The sequence below is a fragment of the Zea mays genome, chromosome 9 (assembly GCF_902167145.1).
Source record: "Zea mays cultivar B73 chromosome 9, Zm-B73-REFERENCE-NAM-5.0, whole genome shotgun sequence".
Lineage (NCBI taxonomy): Eukaryota > Viridiplantae > Streptophyta > Magnoliopsida > Poales > Poaceae > Zea > Zea mays.
The window spans coordinates 13,642,597-13,666,502 of NC_050104.1; the positions used below are offsets into that span (position 1 = coordinate 13,642,597).

General features: G+C 46.3%; 2 protein-coding genes across 4 annotated transcripts; one reads left to right on the forward strand and one right to left on the reverse strand.

Annotated features, from left to right (window-relative positions):
* The first annotated feature begins 6,029 nt into the window (after positions 1 to 6,029).
* LOC100272372 (UDP-N-acetylglucosamine (UAA) transporter family) lies at positions 6,030 to 9,386 on the forward strand. 3 transcript variants are annotated; one of them, XM_008659999.3, is made up of 7 exons: positions 6,030 to 6,219; positions 7,093 to 7,198; positions 7,293 to 7,538; positions 8,034 to 8,144; positions 8,261 to 8,419; positions 8,669 to 8,812; positions 8,927 to 9,386. In XM_008659999.3, exons 1-7 carry the CDS (start codon positions 6,182 to 6,184, stop codon positions 9,092 to 9,094), a joined length of 972 nt encoding a protein of 323 aa, XP_008658221.1. In that variant the 5' UTR covers positions 6,030 to 6,181; the 3' UTR covers positions 9,095 to 9,386. The 3 variants fall into 3 exon arrangements, with proteins under 3 accessions (XP_008658221.1, XP_020399118.1, NP_001140325.1); XM_020543529.3 differs by lacking the exon at positions 7,093 to 7,198 and having other exon boundaries at positions 6,078 to 6,219; NM_001146853.1 differs by having other exon boundaries at positions 6,092 to 6,219; positions 8,669 to 9,385.
* A 548-nt stretch (positions 9,387 to 9,934) lies between these two features.
* On the reverse strand, positions 9,935 to 14,317 carry LOC103639734 (cyclic nucleotide-gated ion channel 17). The gene is made up of 7 exons (XM_020544051.3): positions 13,940 to 14,317; positions 12,838 to 13,336; positions 12,473 to 12,685; positions 12,075 to 12,352; positions 11,618 to 11,729; positions 11,090 to 11,326; positions 9,935 to 10,898 (listed from the first exon to the last, which is right to left on the reverse strand). Exons 1-7 carry the CDS (start codon positions 14,038 to 14,040, stop codon positions 10,242 to 10,244), a joined length of 2,097 nt encoding a protein of 698 aa, XP_020399640.1. The 5' UTR covers positions 14,041 to 14,317; the 3' UTR covers positions 9,935 to 10,241.
* Between the last annotated feature and the right edge of the window lie 9,589 nt (positions 14,318 to 23,906).

Genomic DNA, 23,906 nt, shown 5'->3' on the forward strand with positions numbered 1-23,906 from the left:
GCCAGCGACTTCTGCAGCAGCAGCGATGGTCCCAGGACGGACACAGCAGCTGGAAGGCTCTCGTTCGCGTCTCCACTCAAGGGACGCGAACCAGACATTAAAGCCAAAGAGTCGGAGGTCGGTCCGCGGGTAGTGCTGACGGGCTTGTCGGCGGAGAAGCTTTCTCCGGCTGCCACCACGTCAGCACCGACGGCGGCGTCCACCCGTCCACCCGCACCGCACCAGCGAGCGCCGGCCTCCCCAAAGCGCACCGGTAGGTCCTCACTCTCGTCCTCGCCACGAAAGCGAGGACAGAGGACGGAATGTTGCATCCTAGCTGGGCAGCAACAGTTCGCCTTCCCCGGCATGGCTGGAGGACGCCTCCTCCGCAGAGCTGGAGGATGGTTTCCACCCCCAGGAGCTAGAAGAAGAGGTGGCCAGCCGACTCGTGCGGGAGGTAGAGCTCCGTCTCACCTTGCTCTCCGCCCCAGCAAGGATGATGAAGATCCCTGAAGCTGAGGGCGGGGCACAGGCCGCAGCCCGGCTCGCTTCTCCCCACCATCGAACTGGTGGTCACCGTCTTGGGTGACCACCGGCGAGGGGATGCAGCCGAGCTGCTTGATGAAAATCCTTGAAGCCGAACGATGGCTGAAAGGTACCAACTTCCGCGAAGTTGCGTTCCTCCAACAACGACAAGGCGGAAGAACCGCGGGCGCTCCCCATCCGGGGGCTCGGAAGGTGGAAGGACGCGATGCATGAAGGGAGTACGAAGACATGGTTGCCTTCCAAGGGGGTCACCCCCTTTTTAAAGGCAACTCTCCCCGCTTGCGTCCTCAGCCGGCGCGGACCGAGTCTTCTCCAACACGCTCCAAGGTCCTCCCCCTACGACACGGGGGCTGGGTCCCACACGTCATGCAAGCTGGCCCAGGGCAGAAGAAGCAAAACCGCCGCGCGCGGTGCGCGCAACTGCCCAGCGGTTACAAGTGCTCCTCCACTTTCGCCCAGACCAGCGGGTGAAAGAGCGAACCGCCATGCAGGCGGCATGCAACCGCACCAAGGGGTGCACCCTTTCGACTTCGGCACGTCCAGCATGGAGGCCCAGGCCCACACGTCATGTAACCGGCGCGCCGGTTACTACGTGCAAGAAACTGCACCGCCACTCGCGCCAGTACCGCGCCTTCTCGACTGCGGAACCATTACCGTGACTCGAGGCGACCCTGCGCATGACCCGACAGTGCCAACCGAGCACATCGGTCACGGGTCAGTCAGCCGCGGGAGAAGGCGCGATGGTCGATACGGCCAGAAGTGGGCCAGCAGTAATGGCGGTGGCAGGCGGGCGGAAGCAGCAGTCAAGTCGTCAGCAAGCTCACGTCCCCTCCTGGGACAGCGAGAGAACCCTCTCCCACGGCGTGAAGACAACGCGCCCGTGTTCCGTTCCTCGAACGGCTCGCGCACGCACAACGGCTGCCCCGTGAACCACTCGTCCTGTCGCATTAACTCTGCGGCAGGACAGGCGGCACCTTTGGCAGGCGAAGCAGGCGACGTTTCACCTCCGCCATGATGACCGCGTCAAAAAAGGTGCGCCACGTCATTCGATTTCGTATCCTTTTCCACTTCCTCTTTCTCTCTATTGCCATAGGGACCGGGAAAGGGGATACTCCGAAAGGGATCCTTCTCCGTGAAGGAAGCAGGCCCCGAGCCCCCCTACTGATCAGAGGTTCGAAGGTTGGCCCCTCGGAAGGGTTCAACAGCCGCCTCAGAGCACTCAGGCTCCGCGCCCACTACTGGTCAGAGGTTCGAAGGCTGGCCCCTCGGAAGGGTTCAACGGCCACCTCAGGCCACTCGGGCTCCGCGCCCACTACTGATCAGGGGTTCGTAGGCTGGCCCCCGAAGGGTTCTGACAGCCGCCTCAGAGCACGCAGAGCGAGGGATGACCCTGGGTACGTTCGATACATAACCAAGGCTCGGGCTACGCTCCCGAGGTACCCTAGGACATTTCCGAGACCGACGGGAACGATTTTGTAACGGAATCCCACCAGAGGGAGGCATCGAGCCCTCGGACCCCATCAAAAGGGGACCGGGTCCGGCAAATCACCCACAGGTACTTTTGGAGCACGCCTCTGGGCCACTAGCCGACCCCTAACGAATGGGGCATGGCCGTCCACTCGGATTACCCGTTAGCAACTCACTGGAGACACCATATTCGGCGCCCTCTGAGGGCAACATGGCGCTTTCCCCCCTCCTCCTTGCGGAAAGGCAACGCAGGGGCGTATGTAAAAAAGCCGAGTCTGTCCTTGACCGTCCTCTCGCTCTGTGCGGAGGCTCGGGGGCTGCTCTCGCAAACCTGGCTCTGGCCAAACCGTTGACAGCGTCAACATACCAGCCTGAGAACTTGGGACTCGACTATGCACCCGGGCTACGGCCAGTTCGCATGAGGGAACAACCAGACCGGCCGAAGCATCACGAAACGCGTTAAGACCTCGAAGGAGTCAAACCACTCCTCCGAGGCCTCGGGGGCTACACCCGGCGGGTGCGCTCGCGCGCACCCACCGGAACAAAACGCAACCGAGAAAGGCCGGTCCCCATGCAAAAAAGTGCGACAAAAGCCTCCGAGCGAGTATCAACACTCCCTTCGAGGCTCGGGAGCTACTGTCGGGGACCATAATTAGGGGTACCCCCAAGACTCTTAATCTCAGCTGGTAACCCCCATCAGCACAAAGCTGCAAAGGCCTGATGGGCGCGATTAGGGTCAAGGCTCAGTCCGCTCAAGGGACACGATCTCGCCTCGCCCGAGCCCAGCCTCGGGCAAGGGCAGCCGACCCCGGAGGATTCACGTCTCGCCCGAGGGCCCCCTCAAGCAACGGACACACCTCCGGCTCGCCCGAGGTCCAATCTTCACCGAGAAGCAACCTTGGCCAGATCGCCACGCCGACCGACCGTATCGCAGGAGCATTTAATGCAAGGATGGCCTGACACCTTATCCTGATGCGCGCTCTTCAGTCGACAGAGCCGAAGTAACCGCAGTCACTTCGCCGCTCCACTGACCGACCTGACAAGAAGACAGCGCCGCCTGTGTTGCTCCGACTGCTGTGCCACTTGACAGAGTGAGGCTGACAGCAGCCAAGTCCGGCCTCGAGGCGCCATAGGAAGCTCCGCCTCGCCCGACCCCAGGGCTCGGCCCCTGTCTCGGCCTCGGACGATGGACTCCGCCTCGCCCGACCCCAGGGCTCGAGCTCAGCTTTGGCTCCGGAAGACGACGAACTCCGCCTCGCCCGACCCCAGGGCTCGGACTCAGCTTTGGCTCCGGAAGACGACGAACTCCGCCTCGCCCGACCCTAGGGCTCGGACTCAGCCTCGGCTCCGGAAGACGACGAACTCCGCCTCGCCCGACCCCAGGGCTCGGACTCAGCCTCGGCTCCGGAAGACGACGAACTCCGCCTCGCCCGAGCCCAGGGCTCGGACTCAGCCTTGGCCTCGGACGACGGTCTCCGCCTCGCCCGACCCGGGGCTCGGACTCGACCTCGGAAGACAGACTCGACCTCGACCTCGGAGGAGCCTCCGCCTCGCCCGACCCAGGGCTCGGACCGACCACGTCACAGGGGGGGCCATCATTACCCTACCCCTAGCTAGCTCAGGCTACGGGGAACAAGACCGGCGTCCCATCTGGCTCGCCCTGGTAAACAAATAATGATGGCGCCCCGCGTGCTCCATGACGACGACGGCTTTCAGCCCCTTACAGAAGCAAGGAGACGTCAGCAAGGACTCGACAGCCCCGACAGCTGTCCTTCCGCAAGGCTCCAGCGCTCCTCCGACGGCCATGACATCACATGAACAGGGTGTCAAAACCTCTCTGGCTACCACGACGGCATGTACTTAGGGCTCTAGCTCCTCTCTGCTAGACACGTTAGCACACTGCTACATCCCCCATTGTACACCTGGGCCCTCTCCTTACGCCTATAAAAGGAAGGTCCAGGGCTCTCGTACGAGAAGGTTGGCCGCGCGGGAGAACGGACCGACGCGCAAGTCTCTCGCTCTCTCCCATGCGGACGCTTGTAACCCCCTACTGCAAGCGCACCCGACCTGGGCGCAGGACAACACGAAGGCCGCGGGTTTCCCCTTTTGCCTGTCTCCTTTCCCCCCTTCGTGCTCCGTCTCGCGCCGACCCATCTGGGCTGGGACACGCGACGACAATTTACTCGTCGGTCCGGGGACCCCCCGGGGTCAAAACGCCGACAAAAAATAATAAATATATTTAATGAAATATGTAGCATTTATTAGGATGATATGGCAATTAGTGGAGTATGATAAGTATGGGTGATAATAGGTCCTAAATTTTACACTATAAAATTTAAGGATCGAATCAGGATCAGACTCTATTTGTATTTATTTTTAAATTAAAAATAATTTAGGACCCTAATAGATTATAAAGAAACATTTGAATCGTGATCTATTACCATGCCTAATGATACGTGGGATGCTTGCACGTAGAGGTCGGAGGATAATGTCGTTTGTTTTTATAAAAGAGATAGGTAAATAAATAGATAGGTAGGCGGATAGATATAGATCATGATTTATATAGTGGAAATATAAATATTGTGTAAATTATTAGGGAAGATTTGAATGCATTAGAGCTAATAGTTATTAGGGCACCCTAGCTAATAATTCAAATATTAGCTATTTTTAGTAAATAAGCTATTTGTTATCTAACTAATTTCATTAACAATTTTTATCCAACTAACTATTAGCTCTGACGCATACAAACACCCCCACTAACATCTAGGTTTATGGGCGAGGAGGAAAATCGAATTTTGACATAATATTCAAGGAGTCGTCAAGGAAAAAAGAGCTAGTTATAGGTACATGACCTTTTTTGTCATTGTTAAACTATCTCGTTGTTGTATTCCCTATTTCACTCTGTATTTTAAACTCTACTCTGTTAACAATGTAATCTACGGTGTAAAATAGTACTTTATACGTTATGTCCTGTCGAAGAAAACCTTAAGGCCCGTTTGTTTCATTAGAATTCTATTCTATTTTAATAATTATAATTTAGACAAAACTAATTAAGTTCATATATTTATATATGTAATATATTTGTGTATTATTCTAAATCATATAAGAGAGATAATTATATACTATATTTATGTTATAGAAAAGCAAGTAGAAGAGTGTGCTATAAGTTGTATATCGGAAAAATAGTATGTAAATCTATAAAATGAATTTTCATTTCTCACCCCATGAATTTGAAATAGGCTTATATGGTAATTTTGGAAAGTGGTAGAATGTTATATCCTAAAAAATAGTCTACTTCATTAGTAAGATTTCAATTCCTCAAAATAAAATGAAACAAACGGGACCTTTCTGTAGTTTGTAGTTTGTAGTTTCTCATACAACACCGATATGATATTTTATATAGCACTGATATGGCAACTTGGGAACGCCAACCCGAAGTCCGAGGCAGGAAAGTCAAGCCAGTGAGTTAAAGACATCCACCGGCTGAATAGAAATTGATTGATATGCAGTTCTGCATCCTCCACTAGGCCAGTCTCCATGGAAAGCTTGGGCGCGAAAAAGAGCGGCGCATCGCTTCGTGCTCACTCACTCCTCACGCTGCTCGCGCGTGCTTTGCCTCCATGCCGCCCGCTAACCAAGTAACCATATACAATTAACCAATATTATTACTAGCGAAGTCAGTTTATTAACCCGCTTGATAAGGACATTCTCAGTAATATGTTTTAGTGTAGAGGTGTTTAGAAACAAAGTATTTTTAGAGTTTTAAGGTAAAACCATGGTATTGGAGATACTATAGTTTTAAAATAATTTGCTTCTAAACATGTCTGTACTGTTTTCAATATTGTCATGTCAGATTTAAACTAAGTAACCGTGTATGCAGAGTTTCATCTCCCATAAAACTCCATTATTTTTTATAAAACCCTCTCTATATCTTTTCTCTTAATTGCACTGATATGTCACTAATCTTGATAATGTGTCACTACATTTAATGAGTAACTACATTTAATAATGAGTACAACGTTGAGAATGACGTCAACCAGCGGCTCCGGAATCCGGATCTCCCCACACGGCCACACGGACACGGCCACACGCTTCGGCAGGCACGGCCGGTCCATGTAGCGCGCGCCCGGACACGGAGCAGGGGTCACGCGCAACGGCAGCCCGGCTTGTCGGGAGCGCGAGGGGCGACATGGGGGCGGAGGCCGGCGAGCCCAGCTCCATCCTCAGGTGAGCATGAATTCCCGCTATTCCTTTCTTTGTTCTTCTTGCTGCGCATCTCCGCCGCACTGCCCCGCTTTGCTTTACCCTCCTCCCCGCATGATGATTGGGGTGGGGACTGGAGGGGGAGGAGGGGGATGCTGGCAACTGCGCGGCGGCGCCCTGCCGGTTTTCACGCGATGCTTTGGGGGGATTTGAATACTTGCACGATATTTGGATGGTGGAATCGTGCGGGGAAGGCGTTTCCATGTATAATTTCTTGCCCCCTTCTGCTGTCATTTGGTTCGTCAGATTAGCAAACAAGTGAATGGGGATTTGGTTCGTTGTGCCCCGCCCTCAGGCAAGCCCATATTCATGGGCGTTTGGCAGACTAATCCTCTGCAGTTCTGCTTCTTTTGCAGATTGTTGTGCTCGTAGCGTAGAGGCATTGGGTTTTAGACGTCCTTTATTTCTGAAAGAAAGAAACTGGTTGGTTCGTTAACAATTTCGTCGCGTCTCGGAATATAATTAGTAGCGTATAAAGTCCTCCTCCTTCAATGGTACTGTATGTATGCAGTCAACTATCTGAGTATCTGACTCTCTGGCCGCTTGATGTGGTGGCATACTTAAACTACACACTCGTCTAAAAATAAACACTCTTCTGCGCTTCATCATAGTTAAATCGAACCTACCAGATCTCACTTGGTTTAGGAGATAGTATCAAGTTCAACTTTTGCAAGAATGGCTAGGGTCATGTTCTTTGTTACTAAGGTCATAAACATCTTTAGAAATATTGTAATGCTTAATTTCTGGAGAAAAGAAAACCGGTTTTGCGTAGAGCTACTGGGTCAGACCAGATTCAGATTTCAATGTATTTGAAGTTCTGGCCATTTCCCTGTGCAGCTTAGCTTCCGCCTTTTCCTATGGAGTCGCATCTATGGCAATGGTTTTCGTGAACAAAGCGGTTCTTATGCAGTATGTTCACTCCATGACCCTCCTCACTTTACAGGTATTGCTGAGCATCACGGCCGGGAAAGTATTGCATGCTTCTATGTTTGACTAAATCTGATTGTTTTGTTCAATTTCTCCGTTACTTTCTGCAGCAAATAGCAACAGCACTTCTGATACATTTTGGTCAAGTTCTAGGAATGTCTAAACGAAAAGACTTTAGCTGGATAACCGCGAAGAAACTTCTTCCAGTGTCAATTTTCTACAATGCAAATGTGGGATTTGCTCTAGCAAGCTTGAAAGGGGTTAACATCCCAATGTATATTGCAATCAAAAGGATCACTCCCCTTGCTGTGTTGGTGGCTGGGTGCATGCGGGGAAAGGGGAAGCCACCGACACAGGTCTTTACTCTATTTTGCACTTCCTTTAACATACAGTACATTTGTTACTTAAACTGTACAACCCTCACTGTCTCTAATTGATGCTTGCAAAATCTATCAAGCTTCTCCCAGCTCAACTATTCAGTCATGAAGTTAGATAAGTGTGGATATAGCTTATCAAGGTTTATGAGAATTCTAGCCTTACCGGGTAGTGTAAATCCTACTTTTCAACATTCCTGCCAATAGATTTTAATATTCTAGGTCAATATCAGTGCTTGTCTTCTGGCAGCCTTGTTTTCCAGTAAAAAATTATGCAAGCACTTTAGGTATATATTGCAAAAGGCATTGACAATGTAACTGACACTCATGATGTGCTCTGCATTCTTGTTTTGAAATTTCCTCATTTGCAACTTAAAAATCAAACTTTAGGAAAATGCGTTGTTTCTTCCTAGGAAATAACAGATCTTTATTACTATTGTTGTTTACCACATCCTGATCAATTCAAAATTGTTTTAGGTCATTCTTTCAGTTATCTGCACCGCCACTGGTGTCCTCATTGCAGCACTTGGAGATTTTTCCTTTGACCTATATGGATACTGCATGGCTCTAACATCAGTCTTCTTCCAGGTTGTGTTATTTCCTTGTGCTTTGTTCTTACAAATTTATTCTATAACTTTTGAGAGGTTTTTAGGCAAGGTTCTTTATCTTTGTAATTGACAACTGAATGTGTATGCACTATGCAGACTATGTATTTGATTCTGGTGGAGAAATCAGGCGCTGAGGATGGTCTTTCCTCAGTGGACTTGATGTTTTACAACAGCATATTGTCACTTCCATTTCTGTTTTTCCTCATTATAGCAACAGGAGAATTCCCCCATTCTCTTACAGTATTATCTGCAAAGGTCAGTGATACAAATGCAGTATAATCAAAAATTTACCAGCACATTTAAGCTAGCAATCTCTGCGTGTTCCCTTGTATCACCCCTTTAACTCAAGAATGACAATTAAAGGTAGTTCTCCAGAGTTTCTGAAGCAAATGGTTTCACACTTCGCTGCTATTCATTAACACAATAGTACTCTTAAAGTTCGTGTCATTGTCTGTTGTATGTCTCTATCCTAACTTGCATTGTCTGGTGACACTTGAACTGCAGGCAGCCTCTCTGACGTTCGGTGTCATTCTCGTTATCTCACTGGTGATGGGAATCGTTCTCAATTTCACTATGTTTTGGTGCACAATTGTGAACTCTGCTCTGACTACAACAATAGTAGGAGTTCTCAAGGGTGTCGGATCAACGGTAAATTTGCCGACTTATGAAAGATCAGTTTGTCCTTTAATCAGAACCCTTTGATACAATTGAGCTCTGAAGTTAACTAATAAGTAAATCATATATCATGTTTTTCGCCATCAGACCCTCGGTTTCGTTCTGTTGGGAGGTGTCGAAGTACATGCTCTGAATGTTACTGGACTGGTGATCAACACATTTGGCGGCGTATGGTACTCTTATGCGAAGTATAAGCAGAAAAGGAAAACACCACGGAAGATCCAACATGATGTAGAGTCGCATGCCCACAAGTAGCGTCAGATTAACTGTAGTTATACTTCGTTCTTTGATCAGATAATAACTGGATGCATGTTTAAATCCATTTTTTCTGAACTCTATTCCATCACCAGCAGTTAGGTTGGTGCAATTAAGGGAAGCAACAAGCTTTTCCTATTTCACATCTTATAGTTTTTACGATCAGTGATATAGGGTGTAAAGTCAGTTATTTTTCGCAGCTCCAGTGTGCGATGCATCACTTTTGCTCCAAAGAGAGAAATCCATGGGTCTGGATGAGGTGATTGCCGGTTCTTTAAGGAATTTTTAAACATATGCTCCTAGTTCAGCTGTTCAGTTTTACCCAGTAGTAATGGATGGATGAGACGTTTTACTAGTGTTATGAGAAAGGATCTCTGGATTCTTTCTTTCTTAATAAAATAACATGTGCGAAAGGACTTCTAACATGGTGGTTAGGGCTTTCGAGTAACACCTCCAGATCTCGGGTTTCGGGTTTGGTTAAAATAATCCCCTCGCTGTACCTTACCTTCTCTCGGGTTATGTCCTGTGAGCCGTGACGGCCCGCTAGTGATGAGAGGCCAGAGTTCGGAGATTTTCTCCGTCAAGACCATGTTCTTTTCCTTCTCAGCTGAGTTTTTTTTAATAAAATAACATGTAAAAAGATGGTTAAGCATTGTCACAGGTACAGTCAGAAGTTCAAGGGTGATGCCGTGTTCGCCAAAAGAAGCTCTGGAATGAACTTCCGGAGCTCTTCGTTAAAAAAACCCAACAACGTAACAAAGAAACGTCTGTTGCAAGTCCAACCGCATTTGTGCCACACAGAGGAGAGCAGGCACAACTGTAAAATGATCAGAGTCTCGGTAGTCACACAACAAAATTTCACAGAATCAACAACCAGACCGGTGTAAGAGAAACAGACAACAGTACATCCTGCTGCAATTTTCACACTTGGAAGAAAAGAAGAAAAAAGAATGGTAGAGCCCTGACCCGGGAAGCAAAATCTGCTCGGCCAGCGGACACAAGCAATCTTTCTAATCTACGGTGGGATCCCTACAATACAATGACAAGCACCACTACATATGTATGTACAGTATGAACAACCGATCAGAAGCACCAATCTTTTGCCTTAACAAACAATGTATCAGCCACTCAGTCCTCCGCCAGTCAGTCAGTCGTCATGCTCCGCCGAGAAATCCGGCTCCGATGGCTTCCTGAACTTAGGCAGCTCCCTGATGATGCTGCCGGCTCCTCTCCTAAGTGTGATACTCTGTTCAGGGGAGGAGGCGTCGTCGCCATCGCCTTCGTACGGTCCCGTGGACGAGAACGACTCCCTCAGACTCAGGTCCTTGGCCATCTTCCTCCTCCTCAGGCGGCGCCAGGCGTGCTGGATGAAGCACGCGGCCCAGGTCCTCCAGTGGTGGGAGTAGTACCGGAACGTGTGCTGCAGCTTCCTACTGTGGAGGCGCCTGAACTGGCTGGCGACGAACCTCAGGTCGTCGGCCTGGAGAGCGAACGCCTCGACCTCGAGAACCGCCTTCACCGTCCGGGTGGACAGTGGCAGGTTGACGGTGGGCTTGGGGACGAGCGCCCATCCGAGGAGCTCCTCGCCACAGAAGTCGCCGGGCTTCAGGGTGATCGAGTTGAAGAAACCTGTCCGGCCACCGTCTGTCGTGGAGCTTTCCAGCTTGCCGCGGATGATGAACAGCATCTCGGTCACTGGGTCGCCTTCTCGGACAATGTATGTGCCCTCTGTGCTCAAGGACGATACCAGGCGCTCGCATATGGCGTCTAGAAGCTGATCGTCCATCTGGGAGAAAAGTGGGACCTGCAGCATTGCGATATAAAAGATTAAGTAAGTAACACTACTCATGGTCAGGTTATTCGTAAGACTAGCCGTTAGAGGCGCGCCACTGATCACCTCACAAATGGATAAGAATTCAACTAGCACTACTAAGTTACTAACTCTGTTGCTGACCAATAAAAAAACGAGAGAGCAAAGGTAGTAAGCTGATTTACCCTACGAACAAGATACAGGCAAAGGTGGCGCTTGATGTCGCGGCGAAGATCTGTAGGTAGGGCACTCAATATAGACTCTTCGTCCACGCCTCGAGTTGCGAGCCACTTGTAATGAACAAATCTTCTCACTCTTTCCCGTAATTCATGGGGCAGTTGCCGATGCCCCATCCACTCCTCGGTATCTCTCTGCTTTAGCCTCCACTCCTCAACCCTTGCGGTGATTGATTGCAGGTAGGTCTAGCAGGAAAAAACACAGAATCACTGACATTACGCGGCGAAAACAAAACTAACTTAATGCATGGAATGATGGGACTGGGGAGCTTGTTCAGTAAGGTTAACTGGTAAGGTTTCAACCTGCCGACTTAAAATGAGCTAGAATATTTACAGGCTGAGAATCAGTATATACTGTACACATTGATCAAAATACACATACACTACCAAGTGGGGGCATGAACAGGGAGGTTTGAAGAAATCAGAAGCAAAATCTCAGGATTCTATTCCTCATTGCATATAGCATAGACGAAGTACCTGAACTTTTCCGATCAAATGGGCAAACAAGACTAGGCCAACCACTGCCAATAATATAGCATACAGTGTCTCACCAATGAAGGTGCTCACAGTCAATGTCTGGCCATAGCAACTGTAGAAAAAATGGGTACCAAAACAGCATGTTAGAAACATAGTATGATCATCAAACTGATTATTAGGTTAATTGTTCCTGTTATATCTTTGTGTGCGTTTTCCATGCATAACCAAAGTTAGCATGGCATATTAGCACTTAACATAGATCTGCTTTTGTTATCTCTGAGTTTCTCTTTGAGAATACTAATATTATTTTTTAATAAGTTGGAAATTACAATAACAACAAAGTTTTTCAGTCCCAAGCATGTTGGGGGTAAGCTATCAAGTTGTAAATTACAGCAGTGCCTTTTTTTTCTTGGAGAAATTAACAGTCATAAAAGAACATGTGTTCAGCAAATCATACCTTAGATTCTGCAAACCCCACCAAAGGCAATAGATATACTTCTTCAGGAAGCTCTCGTTAGGAGTTTTGTTTGCTAACAGTGGCTGGAACATACCAAAGTCAAATTTGGTACTGTTCTTAGCATTACAAGTAGAAAAGACTGAGGTCCCATTCCACATTGAATCTGGTTTTACATCACAATATAGATATCGAGTGTGGCAATCAGTTTCATCGCAAAAGTTTTTCCAGCACGCAATCTGACGATCAACAGATAGAAGGTACCACAACGCTCCTAAAACCTGAAAGAAGAGAACTGCATGATTAGAAATTCCACTGTAGGATAGCAAGGCAGAAAAAAATGGTAGCACCATCCAAAAGTAATATGACAAATTCCAAAAATACGAAATGATAAAACATACATGGCTAGCAATCATGTATAACAGCAGGTTGTAGGCAGCCCCATGCCAAGCAGTCTTTGCAAACACCCCAGTAATTTTGACGATTTTATCGTTCAAGGAAAATATGAGGTATAATCTTAGGATATACTGGAAAAGAGCAACCAGAAGCAGCATGTCATTGCCATGCTCAGACGAAGAATATTTGATAGCTGGTATCACAGACCAAATAATGATCTGCAAGAAAGAAGAAAAGGTGTACATTAGGTAGTCAGATTACAGCTATAACTCAGATATCAGATGATTTCAATGAAAAAACAAGTCAAGAACAAAGTATATATGAGACTTAACAGATTGCAGCATTCAGTTTCAAAAACGAGCTGAATTACCTGTGGTAAAGGCAAAGAAGCCACCAAATCAACAACAAAGTCAGATCTCAAGTACTGCTTTGCGATTTCCTTAGGATCTGTGATGAGATCTCCTCGACCAAAAACCCCTAAGTTTGAGCTTGGATTAATATATGCAGTCCTGAACTTTATCATCATCTGGATGACATAAAAGAGGTCGACAATTGATCGGAACACAGTAACGATGATGGCTAGGCGTGTATCCTTCCTGACACAATGAAAGGTTTGCCTGTAATCGATTTCAGGCACATAGAAGTACAGAGGGTCCATGAACAGAGCAATGAAGCATGACACACGGAAGACGTATATCCACGTCAAGATGAAGTCGCTCGACGGGTCAATAATCTTGTTGTACCACAAGTCGTCTCCTGCCACGAAGACCTTGTTCTTCCCCGAACTTCCCAAGCCGAGCCTGCTAGCAGCCAGCCCATGCTGCTTCTGGTGAATAGGTATGGTTGCCTTCGCCCTCTCATCATGGAATCTGTTGGTGAAGAAGATAGCATTAGGATTGCCCTAAAGTAAACAACAAAAATAGCATACTGGACACTTCAGGGATTGTTTGCTCTTAGGAGTATCAGTTATCCGCTCGTCGCCATCAGGCACCCAGAATTGGTATATCTTGCTATCCTATCCATCCATATGCTGCTTAGCCCCCTATCTAATTCTACTGACCCAGGAACTAAACTATAACTCCAATTAGCTAACAAAATCACGCCATATGGATAGTCTTAGTATCCAACTGTTTTTGCTAACTTTCTCAGGTCAGGTCGATAATCCTAGTTCAAGGAGCTAAAATCAAACCCTCAATTCCAAGCTTCACACAAGGACTACGACTCACGAGCTACATACACTACACACAAGTCCGAGACACCAAGAGCACGGGAACATCCAGCTTAGGAAACCCAAGCAAAGAGTTGTTCCTCCCATCCCCTCCAAAGCCAAGAAATTGCGGCTTGACCCATGCTCTCCATCACCTAATCACCTGCAGCCTGCAGGCTAACAACCACTCGCAGGCCACCCAAACATTCTGAGAGGTTCACGTTCAAACGGGAAAATAGCAAGGTAACTCTTGCGCTGTGCTCACCTCACGGTCCTCTGCCTCGTGAGCGCCATCTCGTCTTCCACCCTTCCGGAGCCGAACCTCATGTGGCCCCGCCCGTCCAGTACTCTACTCCGCTGCCACATCGACCGATAGCTTGCCCAAGAAACAGACTTGCTCGCTCATCCGGCGCCGTAGCAGTCCGAGGCCGGTCCTTCCCCGCGTAGGAGACCGGCGCCGGGGCGCTCGGACGCTGGGAATCGCAGCCGCTCGCTCGTAGTTCGGACTCTGGGGAAGTGAGAAGATGAGGGGGGTTGGGGAAGCGACCGGAAATGGAGTTGGAAAGCGAGAACTTGTTGCGGGTACCAAACACGGAGAGACCGTGCACTGCGTCGGGCTTGACCCGTCGGAGAAACAGTCCACGCTTTTAAATGACTCTTCATTTTTAATCTATATTTAACGTTCTATTTACCTCTTCATGAAAATTACATTCTATATGCTAGTTTGAGAGGCATAAAATAGAAGATGGTTAGAAGGACTAAAATCTACTTCTTATTCAAAATTGAATAACCCTATATATAGCATCACACTCTAACATACTCTCTCTTTAGTTTGTCTAGCCAAATGTGTCTAGAGAAGGGACTAATTTGAAGAGCCGAACATCTTGATGAGTTGGATAGCTAGTCCATCGGAGAGTTATTTTGCTATTGAGTAACTAAATTTTAGCTTAATAAGCCATTTAACTAGTCTTTTGGAGAGATACTTTATAAAAAATTATGGTTGGCTCGCTGCCGGTCAGTCGTAAGCATTGAGAAGCACAATTTTAATCCACATGCATGGAAATTACCAAAATAAGTATCTTTAAAAGACTAGTCAAATGACTTATTAAGCTAAATTTTAACTACTCAATAATAAAATAACTTTCCAACAAATTAGTGATCCAACTCGTTAAGTTATCCGTCTCTCTAAATTAACTCCTCACTGGCTATCTACTCTGGCTAGTCAAACTAACTTACATATTAAAGAGTCTGGAATGAGACGTTTATATATTTAATGTTTATAAAAGGTTTTAAATATGCTCTAGTATAAAAAGAATATATGCGGTTCGATTTATAATTTAGATGTCAAAAGAATAAAAAAAGGTGCCATTGGACCGCGATGTTTCAGTTGAACTAATAAAACGGCGTGTATCTAAATATGCTTCTAAAAGTTCTATTATTTTACCAATTCATATCTTGCATACGTCATTTGTGATTTGCGTTTTCAAGTAATATATTGATGGTTCCATAAATATCCCAAAAAAAATTCTGACTGAGAGGAGATACACTAGGCATACCATATATTTATGTTCAATATTATAGTTCGGTCCATGCCTAGCGGGGATAAACTACATTCTCCTTTAACCTGCTATCGTTTATAGATTCTGCGGTAAAGAGCTTTAGCCTATCCCCGCTTATGTTACTTTAAATTCCTACTCTAAAAGAATATTCTGTTCTACTTATCAATATTTTGAAATACAGTAGCCAAACTTTCAGATTCATAACTACTCTATATCTCAACCCTACACAAACTATTATATTTTTTGTCAATATATGTCAAATACACCTATCTCCTTTGTCTTTTGTCCGGACTGTGGCGCGAGGAAATGAACAGCAGCACAACGCCACCGTGAAAGAGAGAGAGAGAGCGCGCGATGGCATTGGATGGCATTGGCGTAGAACGGCATTGACTCCTCATTTGAGGTCAGAGAGGACTCTACCAAAAGATGCAGCATCCAGTAACCGGTGCAGCACTATTTACTGTAAAATATTACTGTGATTAGCTTTAGTAGACAAGTGTGGACAGCCTTGTCCATGCCATCACTCATACCGTGATTTGACTAGTCTCACCCTAAAACCGTGTGTAGACGTCTCTTGCTTTCCAAGTGATCGCGCCATAGATTGTAACTCACGTTGCATCCTTGCTTACTGGTTTGTCTAAAAGTCCATTACAACTTAGGGATCGAATAGTCTAGAGAAGGGATGAAATCGAATTTGTCAATATTTGGCTACCACTTATATTGTTCGTAATAGATCGTATAAAATAATAAATGAGACGCTGTGGACGGCTTTAATCTAAGAATTTTGAGGTTACACCATATAAAAAAAATCAACAATGACGTGCAAATTTGGCGTCATTAGATTCATAGTTAAAATAGTGCTATATGTATGACGCCAAATTCGTAGTGTGACGTTAGAGCTCGTATGCGAAGGTTACACTGTTCTGTTAATTTATTGTGGCTACAGCTTACTGTTGGATTTTTTATGGACTTGGCCCATTTATTGAATAAACTCTATGGTGTGTAATGGTGGAGAATACCAATAGTACCACATTGAAAGTCCAAGGGTCTTTTGCCTTGACTTATATGGTGCGATTTATTCCACTTAACTTGAGAAGTCAAAAAGTGGATAAGGACGTGCCACACACGCGCGCGCCGCCGCCGCGTGGCGTGGCGTGGCGTGGCGTGGCAGGCAGGCGTGGTTGTGTTAAGGTTGTGTTAAGTGTTGCCGAGTGACCCTTCTCCTTCAGCTGCCGACTCATGGTCTTATCATTCATCAGATGGATGTTAAGACAGCTTTCCTAAATGGAGAGTTGGATGAGGAGATCTATATGGATCAGCCAGAAGGGGCGAGGCGAGGCAGGCAGGCGTGGTTGTGTTAAGGTTGTGTTAAGTGTGTCTTATCATTCATCAGATGGATGTTAAGACAGCTTTCCTAAATGGAGAGTTGGATGAGGAGATCTATATGGATCAGCCAGAAGGGTTTATTGCGGATGGTCAAGAGAACAAGGTGTGCAGGTTGATAAAATCATTGTATGGCCTAAAACAAGCACCTAAGCAATGGCATGAAAAATTTGATAATACTCTTACAGCAGCTGGTTTTGTTGTAAATGAATCTGACACGTGTGTATACTATCGGTATGGTGGGGGTGAGTCTGTTATGTTGTGCCTTTATGTTGATGACATCTTGATCTTTGGATCAAATCTCAATGTGATTGAGGAAGTTAAAAATCTTCTATCGAGCAATTTCGAAATGAAAGATTTGGGAGAATCTGATGTCATTCTAAACATCAAGCTTGTTAGAGAAGCTGATGGTGGGGTAACTTTGTTACAATCCCATTATGTGGAAAAGGTATTGAGTCGCTTTGGTTTTAGTGACTGTGATCCTGCTCCAACACCTTATGACCCCAGTGTGCTATTAAGAAAGAATCGGAGAATAGCAAGGGATCAATTGACATACTCCCAGATCATTGGCTCGCTCATGTATCTTGCAAGTGCAACAAGGCCAGACATCTCTTATGCTGTGAGTAAGCTAAGTCGGTTTGTGTCGAAACCAGGGGATGATCATTGGCGTGCTCTTGAGAGAGTGTTGCGGTATTTGAAAGGTACTATGACATACGGTATTCATTATACCGGAAACCCAAAAGTGCTGGAAGGCTATTGTGATGCCAACTGGATTTCTGATGCTGATGAGCTTTATGCCACAAGCGGATATGTGTTTCTGTTTGGAGGTGGCGCTGTTTCCTGAAAGTCTTGCAAGCAGACTATCTTAACGAAGTCTACAATGGAAGCAGAACTCGCAGCATTAGACACTGCTGGGGCTGAGGCCGAGTGGCTTCGTGATTTCCTATTGGACTTACCGGTAGTTGAAAAACCGATATCGGCTATTTCCATGAACTGTGACAACCAAACGGTGATTACAAAGGTTAACAGTTCTAGGAATAACATGAAGTCTACAAGGCATGTTAAGAGGAGATTGAAATCTGTCAGGAAGTTGAAAAACTCCGGAGTTATAACTGTGGATTATGTCCACACATCAAACAATCTGGTAGATCAATTCACTAAGGGTCTATCACGCAATGTGATAGAAAGTGCATCGAGGGAAATGGGTATGAGACCCATGTGAGATCTACTCTAGTGGTAACCTGCTCTATGTGATCGGAGATCCCGTGAAGTAGAGTGGAGAAACAAGCTAGGAGTAGATTGTGAGGAAAGATCCCTTCCTTAACTCATTTCTGATGCATATCTTTCCTATCTGTAAGGCAGGATGGTTTTTACCTTAATGTATTCCAAGAGTCTTATAAAGGTGAGATGTTGTCCTACAGAACATCTTTCGAGGAATACACCTATATGAGTCAGACTGCTGGTCACAGTCTATGGGACTTGGGTAATCCCTAAAATACTCATGAAAGGCACTGAAGTGTGACTTATATGCTTCTAAAACAGCGGGAATACCCTTTTGCAGCCTAGTATCAGCAAAGGATTTGAGTGAATCTTATTTCGCACAAAACTGTCAATTCAAGGCATAGTCCATTGTTCAGTTGTGAATGAGTGAAACTCTTATTCTAGATGGATGTTCAACTTAACAGTCTCCATCGAAACACTGGTATATCAAAGGATTGTGATTCTGATACTTCATCTTTACAAACCCTAGAGTTTGGTGGGGATTGTTGGATTTTTTATGGGCTTGGCCCATTTATTGAATAAACTCTATGGTGTGTAATGGTGGAGAATACCAATAGTACCACATTGGAAGTCCAAGGGTCTTTTGCCTTGACTTATATGGTGGGATTTATTCCACTTAACTTGAGAAGTCAAGAAATGGACAAGGGCGTGCCACACGCGCGCTCGCGCCGCCGCCGCCGCCGGCCGGGCCGGGCCGGGCGTGGCGAGGCGAGGCGAGGCAGGCAGGCAGGCAGGCGAGCGGGCGTGGTGTGGTTGTGTTAATTTTTAGCACTCACTAACCGCGTACGTCAGCCGAGTGACCCTGTCTCTTCGTCTGCCGAGTGACCCTGTCTCTTCGTCAGCCAGCCGAGTGACCCTTCTCCTTCAGCTGCCGACTCATGGCGTGACTCGGCGAGAGCTGGCCGACTCATGGCATAACTCGGCTAGAGCTGGCCGACTCTTGGTGTGACTCGGTGACCTTTCTCCTTCCAACTTCCCTCTGCGAGAGTTTAAATAGAGGAGCACCCCTGTCACTCGGAAAAAACACGTGAGAAACACTTTCAGAATCACAGTTCAGCCGCCGAGTGAGGGTATTTCCATCTCGTGGCTCTGCGCGCACAGAGAGGCGAGAGGGCAGGTGCCTCCGAAGCCCTTGCCGTTCGAGACCCTGCTCGGGGGATCGGCAATTAGGTTTTTGGGGAGCGTCTACGCGACTGCCCAAACGTCTGTCTTTGTCTTCATCGCTGGTTCCTGGCGTCTTCATCTCGATCGGATGACAAGAGAAGCTGGACAAGGATCAGGATCCTCGGAGCGCATGGGAGGGTATGATCAATTCAGTTCGTTACTGTTTTATATTCTGCATATTATATATGTCGTATGTACCTCTGTTCTATCGTGTTTATATTGTTATCTATTTATTTCCGGTTGTTCCGCAATAATCCATGAACCATGCTTATATACTTATTTTATTTATATGATTTACATGCTTTATATGCTTTGTGTTCTCATGATCCATATTGTTATGGATATTTTTGAGATCACGATTTCTAAGGTTAATTATTTATTATATGTCATCATAATAATGTTAATTTATGGAATTAAAATAACACGGAAAATGCCTATAATTCTAACAATCCAAAAACCTAATATTAGGCATTTTTCTGTCAGAGGTTTTGCTGCTGTGCTAAAGTCTGATCCTTTTGATGGTAAAAACTTCTTGATATGGAAAGCTAAGATGGAATTGTGGCTAACTGCAATGTCTTGTTTTCATGCCGCTGAGGGCAAGCCTGCCAACTTACCTCCTGAGGATGAGGCTAAGTTTAAGGCTGAAGACAACCTCTTTCGAGGTGCAGTGATTAGCGCACTTGACACTAAATTCCAGAAAAGCTATATCATCCTTCCCACGGGGAAAGAGCTGTGGGATGCTCTTGTTGGAAAGTTTGGAGTTACTGACGCTGGTAGCGAGCTGTATCTCATGGAGCAGCTGTATGACTACAAGATGGTTGAGAACCGATCTGTAGTGGAACAAGCTCATGAGTTTCAGGCACTAGCTAAGGAACTCGAACTTTTTCCTTGTCCTTTGCCTGACAAGTTTGTGGCTGGCGGTATAATCGCCAAGTTGCCACCTTTTTGGAAGGACTTTGCTACCTCTCTCAAACATAAGAGACAAGAGTTCAATGTGGAAGAGCTCATTGGTACTCTTGATGTTGAGGAAAGGGCTAGAACAAAGGACAGTGGAAAAGGTGTTGAGACCTCTACTGCTAATGTGGTGCAGAAGAGAAACTTCCGCAAGTTTAACAAGAAGAAAAACCAGAACAAACAAGAGAATGCAAATAAACCTGTTCATACAGCACAGTTTAAAAAGAAGAACAACAATAACAAGGGAAAGGGAGGTTGCTTTGTCTGTGGCAGTGATCAACATTGGGCAAGAGAGTGCCCTGATCGCAAGTTCACTCAAGACAAGAAATCAGCTCATGTTGTAACCACTGAAACTGAAGGAGGAACATCTGGGTATGGTAATTCTTTACCATTTGTTCTTTCAGTCTGTAATTCACCTGAGTGGTGGATGGACAGTGGTGCAAACATTCATGTGTGTGCTGATGCCTCTATGTTCACTTCCTATCAGGTCGGGAGGTTTGGCGCCTTGTTGATGGGAAATGGGTCGCGTGCTCATGTTCTTGGTGTTGGTACGGTCATTCTGAAGTTTACTTCGGAAAAGACGGTGCCATTGAAGAGCGTGCAACATGTGCCCTCTATCAAGAAGAATCTCGTTAGCGCTTCTATGCTATGTCGAGATGGATTCAAAGTTGTTCTTGAATCTAATAAATGTGTTGTGTCGAAACATGGTACTTTTGTTGGTAAAGGATATGACTGCGGAGGCTTGTTCCGCTTATCACTGCATGATGTGTGTAATAAAATGGTGAATTCTGTTAATTTTTCTGATGAGTCAGATTTATGGCATTCACGTTTTTGTCATGCAAGCTTTGGCTGTCTTATGCGGTTAGCAAATATAAATTTAATTCCTAAATTTAACTTGGTCAAAAAGTCTAAGTGCCATGTGTGTGTTGAATCAAAACAACCCTGCAACCCACACAAGGCTGCTGAGGCGAGGAGTTTGGCACCTCTAGAACTTGTTCATTCTGATCTGTGCGAGATGAATGGAATTTTGACCAAAGGTGGTAAAAGATACTTTCTCACTCTTATAGATGACTCCACTAGATTTTGTTATGTGTATCTCTTAAAAACAAAAGATGAAGCGTTCAATTATTTTAATGCCTATAAAGCTGAAGTTGAGAACCAACTTGAGAGGAAAATAAAACGGTTAAGGTCTGATCGAGGTGGAGAATATTTCTCTAATGTGTTCGATGAGTTCTGCGTGGAACATGGTATTATTCATGAGAGGACACCGCCATTCTCACCGCAATCCAATGGGATTGCTGAAAGAAAAAACCGCACTCTAACAGATTTGGTGAATGCCATGTTGAGTACAGCGGGATTATCCAAGGCATGGTGGGGTGAGGCGATTATGACAGCATGTCATGTCCTGAATAGAGTTCCAACAAAGAACAAAGAGATCACTCCATTTGAGGAATGGGAAAAGAGAAGATTAAATCTCTCATATTTGCGCACTTGGGGTTGCTTGGCTAAAGTGAATGTGCCAATCAACAAAAAGCGTAAACTTGGGCCTAAAACTGTTGATTGTGTATTCCTTGGGTACTCTTTTCACAGCACTGGGTATAGGTTCTTAATTATAAAATCTGATGTGCCTGATATGTATGTTGATACTATCATGGAATCAAGAGACGCAACATTTTTTGAGAATGAGTTTCGTATGAAGAATACACCTAGTGATATAAGTCATGAGACTATAATTCCTCATGAGCACGAACTGTCGATTCCTATAGATCATGCTGAGGATTCTCACGTGCACATCCCTGAGGAGGATGACACTATAGTCACTCGAAAGAGCAAGAGACAGAGGGTTGCAAAATCCTTTGGTAATGACTTTATAGTGTACCTTGTGGAAGACACACCAACTACCATTAGTGAGGCATATTCCTCTCCTGATGCTGACTTATGGAAGGAAGCAATAAGAAGTGAGATGGAATTTATTATGTCTAATGGAACTTGGGAGGTCGTTGACCGTCCTTATGGTTGTCAACCTATAGGTTGCAAATGGATCTTCAAGAAAAAGCTTAGGCCTGATGGTACAATTGAGAGGTACAAGGCAAGGCTTGTGGCCAAAGGATATACCCAAAAGGAGGGTGAAGATTTCTTTGATACCTACTCACCAGTGGCTCGATTGACTACAATTCGCACTGAAAGCATCTAGGCCCCTGGTTGGTTTTAGTGATTAATGACAACGTAATATTATATGTGACTAACGTGTGTTTTGCAGAGACAAATGGTAAGTTAGGTCGCATGACAGGTAGAAGTACTACAATGGTGAAAACAATCCCGGAGATAAGAACTCAAAGCGACGGCTAAAACGACGAAGCAAAAGGTGAAGGTCTACGGAGTCCGAGTGTCAAGGAGATGTGGACACTCGCGATTTAGTTAGGTCTTTTATTCTCTTTTAGCCGTACTATAAAGAGGGGTTGTCGATGAGTAGTTTGACCAAGAGAGTTCTAGTGTAGTGTTGGTGCACAATTACACTCATACACAGTGCTAGGTGTCACTCTAGAACTCACTCACAAGTTAGAACGAAAAACCGATTTGAAAATCAGCTGAAAAACAAGAGTTAGTGTTTCTGGCCTTGGGGCACCGGACTGTCCGGTGTGCACCGGACTGTCCGGTGCACCCTCTGCCAGGTGGGCCCAGGCTGGTCCGCGGCAGAGGCTTTCCCTCCGCAGAAACCCGAGAGCGCAGCTTTCAGAGTTGAATTTTAGTGGCACACCGGACACCACACCGGACTGTCCGGTGTGCACCGGACAGTGAACTGTTCACTGTCCGGTGCGCCATGAGTCCAACGGCTAGCTGTCAGAACTAGCCGTTGGAAACGACCGTTGGCACACCGGTGGCGCACCGTTGGCGCACCGGTGGCGCACCGGACTGTCCGGTGCGCCATTACGCAGTGAAATGCCTGTAACGGCTAGTTGGTGGGTGAGGGCTATTTATACCCCCTCCACCCACCATATTCAATGTCTTGCACTCCACATTTATTCCAGCACATTGCTAGAGCATTGCAAGCACCAAAAGCCTAGTGAGGAGATTAGAGAATCATAATCCGCGTTTGTTCCTCATTAGCGCTAGTGAGAGCCACCTAGAGCACACACCACTTGCATTAGGCTTCTCTTGGTCAAGCGAAAGTCTACGGCTTGTTACTCTTGGTGATCGGCATCACCTAGACGGCTTGGTGGCGTTGGGAGCTCGGTGATCACCGTGAAGATCTTGTTGGTGACCCGACTCAAGTTTGTAAGCGGTCTCGAGGGATCCACCGCGCCGGAGTGGCAAAAGATCATCTCGTAGTGAGCACTTGGTTCTTGCGAGGATCAAGGGAGAGCGATACCCTTGCGCGGGTGCTCCAACGAGGACTAGTGGAGAGTGCCGACTCTTCGATACCTCGGGAAAAATTGGAGGAGTCTTCTAAACTTTGTTTTACATTCCGCACTTAATTCAAGCACTTTACATTGTGTATTTGTTTAGCAAGTATTTGAAGTATTGTCTTAGCTTTATTGCATTTCTAGTATTATATTCTTAGTGCTAGTTGTTGGGGTGAAGTTGGGCTCTTGCTTAGCTCTTGCTTAGGTTTTAATTAGTGTTAATTTTAAGAGAAGCCCAATTCACCCCCCCTCTTGGGCATCGTGATCCTTTCAATTGGTATCAGAGCCTTGTTGCTCATATATTAGCTTAACCGCTAGAGTTACGATGTCCGGTGGGGATGGACCTCCTCCCGTTTTTGATGGTGACGATTTTCCTTATTGGAAAATTCGTATGGAAGCATACTTAGAGGCTATAGACATTGGTGTCTATAAATCCGCCACACAAGGATTCCCCGAACCTAGAGATCCCACAAATCTTGTAGGTGAT